The sequence below is a fragment of the Candida tropicalis genome, assembly GCF_000006335.3.
Source record: "Candida tropicalis MYA-3404 genomic scaffold supercont3.4, whole genome shotgun sequence".
NCBI lineage: Eukaryota > Fungi > Ascomycota > Pichiomycetes > Serinales > Debaryomycetaceae > Candida > Candida tropicalis.
In genome coordinates, this window is record NW_003020056.1 from 397,229 (window position 1) to 408,306 (window position 11,078).

Genomic DNA, 11,078 nt, shown 5'->3' on the forward strand with positions numbered 1-11,078 from the left:
TTTCATTTTTTTTTTATCGTTTTTTTTTTCCAGTATCCATCGCATTTCCTGAGCATTGGTGGATCTTCAAACACTTCGTAACACAAAAATGAAAGCCATTCACGGATCAACACCTTTAAGAAGTATCAGAGGCAAATAATGAGTAATATCATGATGTGACAACCACTGTGAACCATTTAGTTCAACATATTGCAATATGTGCAGAAAATAGACATTTATTAGAATTTCAGAATAGACTACGTATATTCATTATACCAATTACTTCTCTTCGACATTAGTATTGTTCAACATTGTTGTCGGTATCGGTGACTTTACACCCAGTGACATCGATTACTATCAATGCATTATCATCACATTCAATATAGTTTTTGACTTGGTTATGGTCAATCTTTGGGTTGTTTAAATGCAAAGATTTGTAAAAATCAAAATTGGCACAGTCTTTGGTCCCATCAAGGATTCTGGCTTGACCATCAAGCATCACAGACACTCTACTCAATTCATTCTTATTGAAATTAGCAAGCAATTCAAAAAGGGAATTGCTTCTGCGGCGCGACAACGATTCGTCTTGCAGTGTATCTGCATTCCCTTTAACTGAAATCCAATCATGAATTAAAATAGAAACATTTGGATTGGAAACCATGTTTTTATACTTTGTTGTGTTTCTTGGAGTGGAAATGATTATAATGTTGTCGTCGCCCTTGTGGAAGAATGTGTAATTCATCAACGAGACATGAGGTTTATTATCCAAACACGTTGCTAAATGAATAAATCTACTCGAATTAAGCAAATTGAGAACTGATTCTGGTAAGTTTTCTTGGTTAGACATGTTTAACACAATGAACAGTTGGATTCGATACGGGATGCTGGGGTTAAACAAGAGAAAGACGAAGAAAAAGAATGTAAGTATTCAAAATTTGTCATCAAACTCTCGCCTACGACTCTTTCGGTACGTGATAATCTCCGGAAAAAGCAAAAAATAAAAATATGAGGACTTTTTGCTAGTGATTGTAACATCCGACAATTGCTAATATTAGGGTAACTAACCTATATATATATAATGTGTATCTACTTAAATTATAATCTGACAAACTTCTTGAAATTATGTTTGTCATCAATGAAACTGCTCAATTCATCAAGGGTAATGTCTAGTAGAAGCATTTGGTTCTCCTCTATAATCAAATTCTTGTTGATATTGTAACTATAAGTCTTGTTTCTATTCTCTGCGGAATCATTTCTTGGGTCCAAAAGCACACCAATCTTGTACAATGAACCCCAGCTATTGAGTAATACCTTTTGGGACCATACCTTTTGATTGACTCTAATATTACTTGTGGTCCTGTTCTCCAGTGATACTGATGCTTGGCCCACGTTGTATTCTTTGACCATGTCTTGGTATTCCTTGTATGCTAAATTAAAGTTGATGGTCTGTATTTCAAACTTTTCTATCCACCTAGCAGCAGCAATGACCAAAAGCATTTCCAAGTCTGATAAAGAACCCATTTGATTTTGAATCTCTTCATGATTCATACTATTGACTTTGAAATTCTCTTCTACTAAAAAAGGCTGGTCGAGAGACAACATCGATACGGGAAACTTGCAAATATTGTTAAAACTCTTATAATCTTTAATGGTATAGAAGTTTCGAGTTACCAACCTCTTTAGCAAGCTATCTTCCTTTGAATATAAGTTTTCCACATGCGAATTCCACTGTTCGCCAAAACGAGGGTCTTGCAACCTTTTACAGACAGCACTATTCAATAGAAGTCCATTCTTGGCATTGTTCCAGAAGCCATCCAATGTAGTTTCCTGGAGGATACTGATTACTCGTTGTGAGAATCGACTGTTTACTCTCTTTTCCAAGGATTCTTTGGTCGTCATCTTTGTGGTTATACCAATCACACATATTGGGGTATCACTATTCTGAGACAAATCCAACAAATTATACAAAAGAGTTTGCCTAGTACTGGTTGTAAACTTCTCAAACTCATCAATCACAAAAATTAACGGCATCTTGGTCACGTCACCTTCGTGTTCACTATTCAACACACTTAGAATGTTGGCAAATGTTTCATTGATAGATTTCTTCTCAAAACGTGAAAAGGCGTTGTCATCAGCAGCAGTATCGGAAGAGACTGTTGCATCGTTCTTTCTGTTGTCACTTTCTTCTGTTTCTTCTTGGCCTTCTTGTGCATCGGTGGTTTCATCTTCATCGTCTTCCTTTACCTTTATGTCCAATTGTCTTGCAATTTCTCTCAACGCGTAATTGTCATCTGTATATACTGAGGAGTTTAAATTAATTGCAATAAACTCGTTCTTGAATTGCAGATTGAGCTTTGCTAGTGCATATTTAACAATAGATGTTTTCCCAGTAGATCTGGGACCAACTAAGATTACAGAATGACTCTCTCTATCTTTAATAGTACGTTCAAAAATTGTATAAACTTCCTGGTACTTGTCTAATAAAGAATGTGCATCTGCTAGGTTAACAAAATGTCCATTGAGCTGTTTAAGCACTTCTTTTTTCACAACATTTATGTCTTGTATACTAGGTTTTAAGATCGTGTGATCACTTGTCAAATTTTGCTTGTTCAAAGAAATCCTTTCTGGAGTCTGTTCCCTTCCCCCTTGGTCTTCGTCTTCGTCTTGTGGAGCACCACTAATTGTTGCCTGTGACTCTGTCGAATTCAATTTTCTCTTTTTGATAGGACTTTCATTTTCTGATTCAGGAGATGTATGCAATGACATTGCTTCACAATAGATGTAAATCAATTCCAACAGAAAGCTGTGTTTCAAAACAAATCAAAACCACAGAAAATAAAAACCAAAAATGAAAGAAGGAAGAAAAAAAAAATTATCTTAAGGTTTTGATTCTTGCACGACTCTGGGTCGTCAATAATATTTCACATCTACCTAAAACGAAGTTCAAGATAATCCTACAGAATATTGCCACTCGTGAGTGTTATTAGTCAAATATATTCATACATTCATAGGTATTATTGTATTTAGAAAATAATATTTATCATTTGAAAGCTAATTAGATTATGAAGATGCTGTCTCATTCAATAGATTCAATGTACTTTCAGTAAACAAGTTCCTGGTTTTATATATGTATGGTTTTATACGTCTAGAGGGTAAATGCCACTGTATATATACCTTTCCAGTTATATAAATTACGTTATAGAATAAGAAACTCTTCACTGTGTTGATGTATTCCAAATCAATGACATTTGCACATTTCAGGGTATAAAGTAAAGCACCTATATTTTATGTTGCATTTGCTCATAATGTAGTACTATATTTGAAACAATCCACATTATTTAATAGCAAGTTTGTATGGTTATCATATAAAATATAAAAATAACCTACATTACTGGCTTAGGTTTGGAGAAATGCAACACAGTAAATAATTTGAAAAAAAAAAAAAAATACTTCACGCGCAGTTTACTCAATTGAGCATTTTGAAACGTTTTTTAACATGATATTCATAAGCAAAGTTCTAACAACGTTGAAACATGCAAAGATAATAAATTAGAAAAAAAAAAGCCAAAATGAATTACTAACTTCCTACCATGATATATATATATATATCTAAAACGACTATTTGGCGGAATCTTTGATGGAGTCCTTTTTTTCTTCGTCTTTTTATTGTTTTATTGTTGACACTTTCATCTAACCTTTTAGGTATCCTGCATCATTACTTGACAATAGAAATTAATAATAATGTCTACATCTTCAATCACAACAACAGCAGCAGAAACAGAAACAGATACTAGAAAAAGTTTGGAAGAAGGAGGATTTTCAGTTGATGAACAAATAGATTATGTTGCCACCACAGCTTTGACTACCAGATCATCTGATTCATCTTCTCAATCATCTTCTGAAAAACTCGAGCCGTTATCTACATCATCTTTTGTTTTACATGAAGCAACACACCATAAATTCAATCGCACCAAAAGTGGCCGGGTTTTTGAAAAAGATCTTAAAGATATTTTCTCTTTGCTTATCATTTCATTGAATTTGAAACGAAATGTCACTAATGTGGTTTCCCTTTTATCACCCTTACTGAAGTTCAATGGCATTTTGACAAAGAAATATCCGTATACGTTTAGTATAGATTCTGCAATTGAATCTATGAAAGACTTGAAATTGACAATAGAGTTGTCTTCTACAATAACGAGAATATCGTATAGTTTCAAGCCAGAAATGAGCAAGTCTTTGATATCACAGTTCTACAAAGCTAAATTCTTGCATTCTCCAGCTGACCGAACTCGAAGCAATCCAAAGGCAAATGTCAGTCTACAACCGACTCCAAAGGGACTTGCAATAGTGCAAGATTTTTGTGAACGATTGGGAATGGCTACTGATGATTATCCTGAAATTTTAACGGCAATAGATTTCAATACCATGTCGTTGTTCAAGTTTGAAAGAGATTTATCTACGGATAAAATATTGTATTCTGAATACTTTCTTCATTTGTTATTCAACTTGCTTATGGGGCCAAAACCAAATATTTGGACAGCTTCCAACAAGCCCGACCCTCTTCCAGAAACAAGTTTGATTAGTAAGGATAAATACGGAAGTTTCAATAAAAATCTTTCTAAGCAATTGGGTGACAAGCAAAAGTGGGCACAAGGCGGTTTCAGTTTTGCAAACTACCAGAGTGAAGCCTCGAAAAAGCAGAACGAGATAGATGAGAAATCTTCAGACAATGAACCAGTTGTGATATCTTCATTCTATCATAGATATTTTACAAACCCCGAGTCTGAAGCCCATATTCAATACTATGTGTCGTCCGTTGGTGTTAGATTATTGCGGGAAAAAGAATTTACAGACAAATCTGGGAAAACAATCACTGCTGACTATTGCATTAGTGGGAAAGCAATTTGTCAATGGATTTTGGATTGTACCGATATCTTGAATCCTAAGCATGCTTACGAAATCGCTGCTTTGCTTTTGAAATCTGGTTTGATTGTAGAAGTTCTTGCTTCCGGTGACAACGTATTTGCAAGAGAAAAGCACTACAAACTAACAAGACTTGGCCTTTCAATATCACAATGGGAGAAATATAATTCGGGTAATAAGCACAGGAATTTACCAGACAGGTTGGTTCATGCTAGAAATAAAGCCACCAATTTAGATAATGCCAAGTTGACTTTAGAAGATGTGCTTAATGATCCAGGAATGAGATTCCAATTTAGGAAACATTTAAACAAGGAATATTGTATTGAAAACTTGGAGGCATATAACCATTTAATGCAGTTTGAGAAGAAATATTGCCTTTGGAAGAAATTGAATTTATTGGTTGAAAACTCCTCAGTGGAAAAGGTGGCAATCAGAAACTCCAGTGTTGAAAATCATATGAGAAATTTAGTAGCCTCCTGTATCTCCATTGCATACCAGATCTTTAATACCTATTTGAGTGATGAGTCGCCTCTCATTGTCAATATCGACTTCAAGCTAAGATCCAAAATTACCCAGGTGATGATAGTTCACAATCCTAAAGGGGGTGCAGAAAGAGATGATGAGTCTATAAAATATTTGGATACTCCAACCGAAGACGACAATTCCCCTGTGATCACCCCAATTGTCAATAATCAACAAGATAATGTGGATCTAGATATGGATACTCATCTGACTGCAGAAACAAATTTAAAAGAAATAGCTGCTTTGTTGTCTCAAGTTCGTCTTCAAGTATATCGATTAATGGAGGTGGACTCCATTCCAAAGTTTTTGGGAACTTTGTCAAACAACCAAAATTTAACTGCAACCTCGAATTTTACATCTTTAGAAGAAAATTAAATACTATATTTATAATTGTATCTTGTATAATTCATTCAACTAATTACGTACTATATATTGGAACAACTACTGGTACAGATTAGTAAAAAAAAAAATCTTATTATGTTACATGTGTTCTTTTTTACTATTTTTTTTCGTTTCAAACCACTCAGTGTATTTTGGAACAGACAACAAGAGGTTGACTTATAATAAGCCGCCTCTTTTCCTTTGTTCTTCTAGCTTATTCTTGGAGGGCAGGAAGAAAAGATTAGGCAACAGGTTCTAATGCTGTACCTTTCTTAATAGTAGCCCAACCAATCAAACGCCAATGTTTATCGATACGTCTAGACAATGCAATCTTTTCGTTAATCTCTGTACAGGCAGGAGTAGTCAATTGTAAACGAGCCATATCTGCCTTGACGGCAACAACTCTAGCACCAGTAGCAGTGGAACCAATGTTAACCATCAAAACTTCAGATTGTTCCAACTTACGAACCTTGGCACCTTGTTTTTGTCCTTCGGTTTTAACCCCTAATAATCGTCTCAAAAGGAAATAGTTTATTTCAATATCAGTGTAAATAGATGGCAAATTTCCTTTGGCACCAACAACTTGACCAACCAATCTATCAGCCCTACACAAAGTTGGGTCAACTTTTGTACCCACACCAATTAAACCACCTGGAACTGCGAATTTCAAGTCATTGTGTTCAGCAAATAAGGATACGACATTGGAGAAAATTGGTTTACATTGGATCTTACCTTGGTCATCCTTAGTGACAATACCTGGTCTTATTTCAATTTCGTCACCGATTCTGAAGACACCATTCAAGATAGAACCACCGGCGACACCCCCTTTCAAGTCTTCGACATCGGAACCTGGCTTGTTGACATCAAAAGATCTGATGACAATCAATCTTGGGGAAGCGGAAAAGTCTCTCAATGGAACTGGGATATAATTGACAATAAATTGGTTAACGGCATCGATGTTGTATTTCAATTGGGCAGAAATTGGGACAATAGGAGCATTGTCTGCAATAGTACCTCTGATGAATTGAAGAATGGATTTCTCATGTTCCAAGGCAGATTCTTCTCTCATCAAATCGACCTTGTTTTGCAAAATAATGACATGTTTCAATTTCATAATTTCAATAGCAGCTAAATGTTCTGAAGTTTGTGGTTGTGGACAACTTTCGTTACCAGCAATCAATAATAAGGCGGCGTCCATAACGGCGGCACCAGACAACATAGTACTCATCAAAATATCGTGCCCTGGACAATCAACAAAAGAAACGTGTCTCAACAATTGGTAACGACCAGTACAGCCTGGACGTTGACATTTAGGTCTGATTTCTTTGTCTGATTTGAAAGATCTGTAACAGTCTGGTTCAGGACACTCTGGATTGTCACACTTGTAGATCTTGGCGTTGGCATAACCTAACTTGATGGTAATATTTCTTTCCAATTCATCCTTGAAACGAACAGTTTGGACACCAGAGATGGCTCTAACCACAGTTGACTTACCGTGGGCGACATGACCAATGGTACCAATATTAATAGTAGCTTGTCTGTTAATAATTTCTGGAGACAATGGAGTCATTTGACTAAAGTCCGGGTTTTCTGGTTGTTCTGGCAAACCACCACCTTCTTCAAATTCTCTTCTGGCTATTTCTTCTGCGTTTTCTTCGTCTTCATCTAAGCCAGCAAATGCAACGGTCTTTTTGCCTTTGGTTGTTTGTTCTTCTTCATGGGATGCTTCCTCGTAGTCTTGTTCATGTAATTCAAGATCACTTTCACCTTGATATTCTTCTACTTCTTCTGGTTCTTCTATGGTGCTCCCAATGACGATATCTGGGACAGCGTTTTCTATATCGTCGTATGACATGTTAATCTAATGGTCTAGTGTATATCAACTACTTTGTATATGATGATTCACAGAGAGAACAAAAAAAAATTCAATAGAAAAAAAAATTTTTCACTAAACAGAAGAAGACAGAAAAAAAAAAATTTTTGAAACCTATTCACACGACCTATATAATATACAATTCTACGAAGGCACATCCACTCACAACTAAAAGGCATGAAAACCAAAATCATTCATAAGATCTCCAACGTCTTTCCAAAGAACATCGTTGTCAAGGTTTTCCATATCCAAGTTTTCTAAACCTATTTGAACAGGTGAATCGTTAAAAATGACGTTTGCTTGTTGTTGCTGCGGTTGCTGTTGTTGCTGTAAATTTGTTTCGGCTGCAGTATTTATAGATTGAATAGACCCCACTTGTGACGCCTGTTCGTGAACAATACCATGGGCAAATTTCTGTTGTTGCATGTCGCGTAATTGTGACGAAGGCGATCCGGCCATCGGATGCATTGATCCCAAATTAGATTTGTCCAATGTTGTTGCGGTCGCAATGCTACTCAGCGAACCACCTGGCACATCTCTTGGGGATGAATCAGCGGACGAATTAACGACCTTAAATATAGAACTTCTCTTGGAACTGCCGATAGCAATTGGTTCTGGATCCAATGGAATTGTTCTGATTATTCTTCTAGCTTTGGATTCTGCATCAGCATTATTTGATAATGATCTGGCTTTACGGATCCTACTGGAATTTGTGCTTCCAGGGGTTGTTTTCAGACTTATATTACTCGATTCCACATCTTCCCCATGAGAGCCATTGCTCTTCTCATTATTACCAGGACTATCATCTATCGCCTGTTTGTCAGAATCTCTGTCGTCATCTTCCTCTTCTTCAACCTCATCCTCTTCGTCATCATCTTGCTGGCCCGCTTCTGCTGTGATACTTTGGTCTGTCTTCATGCTCAACTTCGTAATACCAACTTTATCACGTAACAAATTTAGACAATCAAAGAAGACAGATGCAGACATTCTATTTCTGATTTCAATACTTAAGGGATTCTGTTTCTTAGCATCAAGTGTTCGGAAAAGTTGCCACATATTCCTCGTTATTCCACTAGATCTATATGCCATGTCATGTTTTAATATCGACGCCTTAAATGTGAGATTTATAACTGATTCATAGCTTTGTTTCCCAGATCCAACATCGATGTACTTCTTAAGCGTAGAATGAATCAACTTCCCAATGATGCACCCTGCTTGCCATAGGTTTAGCAAGTAAACACCTGGTAAATATTTCACAAACTTCTTATCTCTTAGTTGACAATCTCTTGTGTGGTCTACTAGAGCAATGGCGGCATTGTACAATTTTATCAATCCCCTTTGCAACTCAAATGGCGCAATTCGGGATGAATCCATAAAAAAATAACTAAGCAAATGCACACGAGTAGACAATATTTCAAACACTCTAAAATCTCGATCATTCTCAGCAACCATTTCATTCTTCAACGTCATTTCCAAGGAGTCTAATCGTTTTCCCAATAATTTTAAAAGCGGGAGTCTTTCACTTGCATCTATTAACCCACATGGATCAGAAGGATTTGAATTTAAAGACCTAGACATTTGGTCCTCGAAATGGGCTATTTCCATCAGAAATAATAAGTTGCGAGGAATAGTTACATTGCTTCCTGGCTGGCTGTAAAACCAAATAGACGAATCAAATTGTGTACAGGCAGGGAATCCAAACGCGGTTGCAATAGTTTGTGAGGCTATATTACAGACTATCCACGTTTTGACTTGCTCGTGGATCATTGCTAGCTGCTGCGGTGTTTTTTGATCCGTACCTCTATCGCTAGTAAAACCTGTCGTCGTTGGAGAATGTAAACCAATTCTGATTGCTTGGAAAAATGCTGTAGCCACAGTGTTGTATGAAGAGTCGGCACTTAATGACGATGTGATTGGAGGCCAATAGGAATACAATAGAAACGCTTGAGCTGAGTACACGGAACTTACATTCAAGATTGGTTCATCCTCTTCTGTCGGATTGTATCTCGTTATAGGTGAAATCATAATTTCCGCTAATATTCCCTTCACAATTGGGGATAGTTCAAGAAGCAATGTGTTGGAAGAGTCCCCTTCAAAACGTCTCAATGACACGAACATTATCACCCAGAACAATGGAGGACACAATTTAAAAATACGCTCCGGTCCCTTTGATATATCAACTACTGGCATAATTGGATGATATCTGTCCACGTATTCCAAATAAAGACTTCGAATGGTTTCTGGCGAGAGTGTGATGCTGTCTATCGATTTTTCTTCACATATTAACAATTCTTCCAGTATCGATACTTTGCTTCGACTTGCTTGTTGCTTGGACGCATTGCTATAAGGATATGCTGGTCTCGAAATGGATGGAGTATTTGGGATTGAAGGGTTGGTTTCCGAAGAGTTATACGAATACGCCTGGTAAGGAGATGGTTGGGTTTGTTGTTGAGGTTGTGGAAATTGTGGAAGTTGTGGTTGCTTTGGAAATAGATCACGATTGCTATTGTTGTTGTTGTTGTTGTTGTTCGTTTTTGCGTGTTCGTGAAGTTGAAGCTGGTTGGCAGAGGGTGGATTCGGAGTTCTATCTAAATTGCTACTAACACCTGTGTGTTCCAAACCTCTTGTAACATTTAATTCTGTTGTGTTAGACGACGGATCGGCTGGTTGGGGTTTTGAAGAAGTTAATGATGGAAATTTGGCTAGTAACTCAGCTGCTTGAGTATTTGTGAGACTTCTTTTTAGTTCTTGAAACTCTTTTTCAATTTGAGCAATACGAGCTCTCTTATAAGTTCTCTTATAGTCAGACTTAATATCACATTTTAATCCCTTCTTGGCACATCTACTACACGGATTAGGCTGTTTCTCATATGCATCGCATCGCGATTTTTGTTGCCTACATTCCACACATGCCATTCGCTTCACTTTTGAAGATTTCTGGGTCGAAGTTGTTGCTCCTGAAAACGATGCTGGAGTAGACGGAGAATTTGAGTTTGAGAATTGACGTTGGTTCAGTGGAATCGGTGATGGTGATTGGTTCTGCAATTGAATACTTTGGTTGAAATCGTGAGACATATTGCTTGCAATATGAACAAGGTTATCTAGTGGACTCTTCCCTCTGTTGATGGGATTACTATGATCGATGTTATCGTTATTCATCTAACCTATGGCTGACAATAGTGGTGTCCTTCCGTGAAAAGAAAAAAGAATAAGTTGATAGTCTGTTTCAACTTCAGTTCCAACAGGAGATGTAATTTGTTTTTTTTTTTTTTTTTTTTTTTAGACATCTTTTTTTTTCTCAGTTTTGAGCTGCCGCCTGGTTTCTTAAGGCAATTTTGCGAGGTCTCATCAACTGCATAGACACATTATTACGAGTCACTGGAATAGTACTTAGTGGATA

The 11,078-nt window shown here is 36.7% G+C and overlaps 5 protein-coding genes across 5 annotated transcripts; 1 reads left to right on the forward strand and 4 right to left on the reverse strand. All coding sequences in view use genetic code 12, as the record gives it.

The window, feature by feature from the left end:
• Window positions 1-274: 274 nt before the first annotated feature.
• CTRG_03198 (pyridoxal 5'-phosphate synthase) lies at window positions 275-826 on the reverse strand (the record flags this gene model as incomplete). The annotated part of the gene is made up of 1 exon (XM_002548855.1): window positions 275-826. One exon carries the CDS (start codon window positions 824-826, stop codon window positions 275-277), a length of 552 nt encoding a protein of 183 aa, XP_002548901.1.
• A 248-nt stretch (window positions 827-1,074) lies between these two features.
• On the reverse strand, window positions 1,075-2,745 carry ORC4 (origin recognition complex subunit 4; the record flags this gene model as incomplete). Its single annotated transcript, XM_002548856.1, has 1 exon — window positions 1,075-2,745. One exon carries the CDS (start codon window positions 2,743-2,745, stop codon window positions 1,075-1,077), a length of 1,671 nt encoding a protein of 556 aa, XP_002548902.1.
• A 975-nt stretch (window positions 2,746-3,720) lies between these two features.
• On the forward strand, window positions 3,721-5,799 carry SST2 (GTPase-activating protein; the record flags this gene model as incomplete). The annotated part of the gene is made up of 1 exon (XM_002548857.1): window positions 3,721-5,799. One exon carries the CDS (start codon window positions 3,721-3,723, stop codon window positions 5,797-5,799), a length of 2,079 nt encoding a protein of 692 aa, XP_002548903.1.
• A 247-nt stretch (window positions 5,800-6,046) lies between these two features.
• Window positions 6,047-7,660, reverse strand: GCD11 (translation initiation factor eIF2 subunit gamma; the record flags this gene model as incomplete). The annotated part of the gene is made up of 1 exon (XM_002548858.1): window positions 6,047-7,660. The coding sequence occupies one exon, from the start codon at window positions 7,658-7,660 to the stop codon at window positions 6,047-6,049; it is 1,614 nt and encodes a 537-aa protein (XP_002548904.1).
• A 186-nt stretch (window positions 7,661-7,846) lies between these two features.
• On the reverse strand, window positions 7,847-10,837 carry LEU3 (leucine-responsive transcriptional regulator; the record flags this gene model as incomplete). The annotated part of the gene is made up of 1 exon (XM_002548859.1): window positions 7,847-10,837. The coding sequence occupies one exon, from the start codon at window positions 10,835-10,837 to the stop codon at window positions 7,847-7,849; it is 2,991 nt and encodes a 996-aa protein (XP_002548905.1).
• Between the last annotated feature and the right edge of the window lie 241 nt (window positions 10,838-11,078).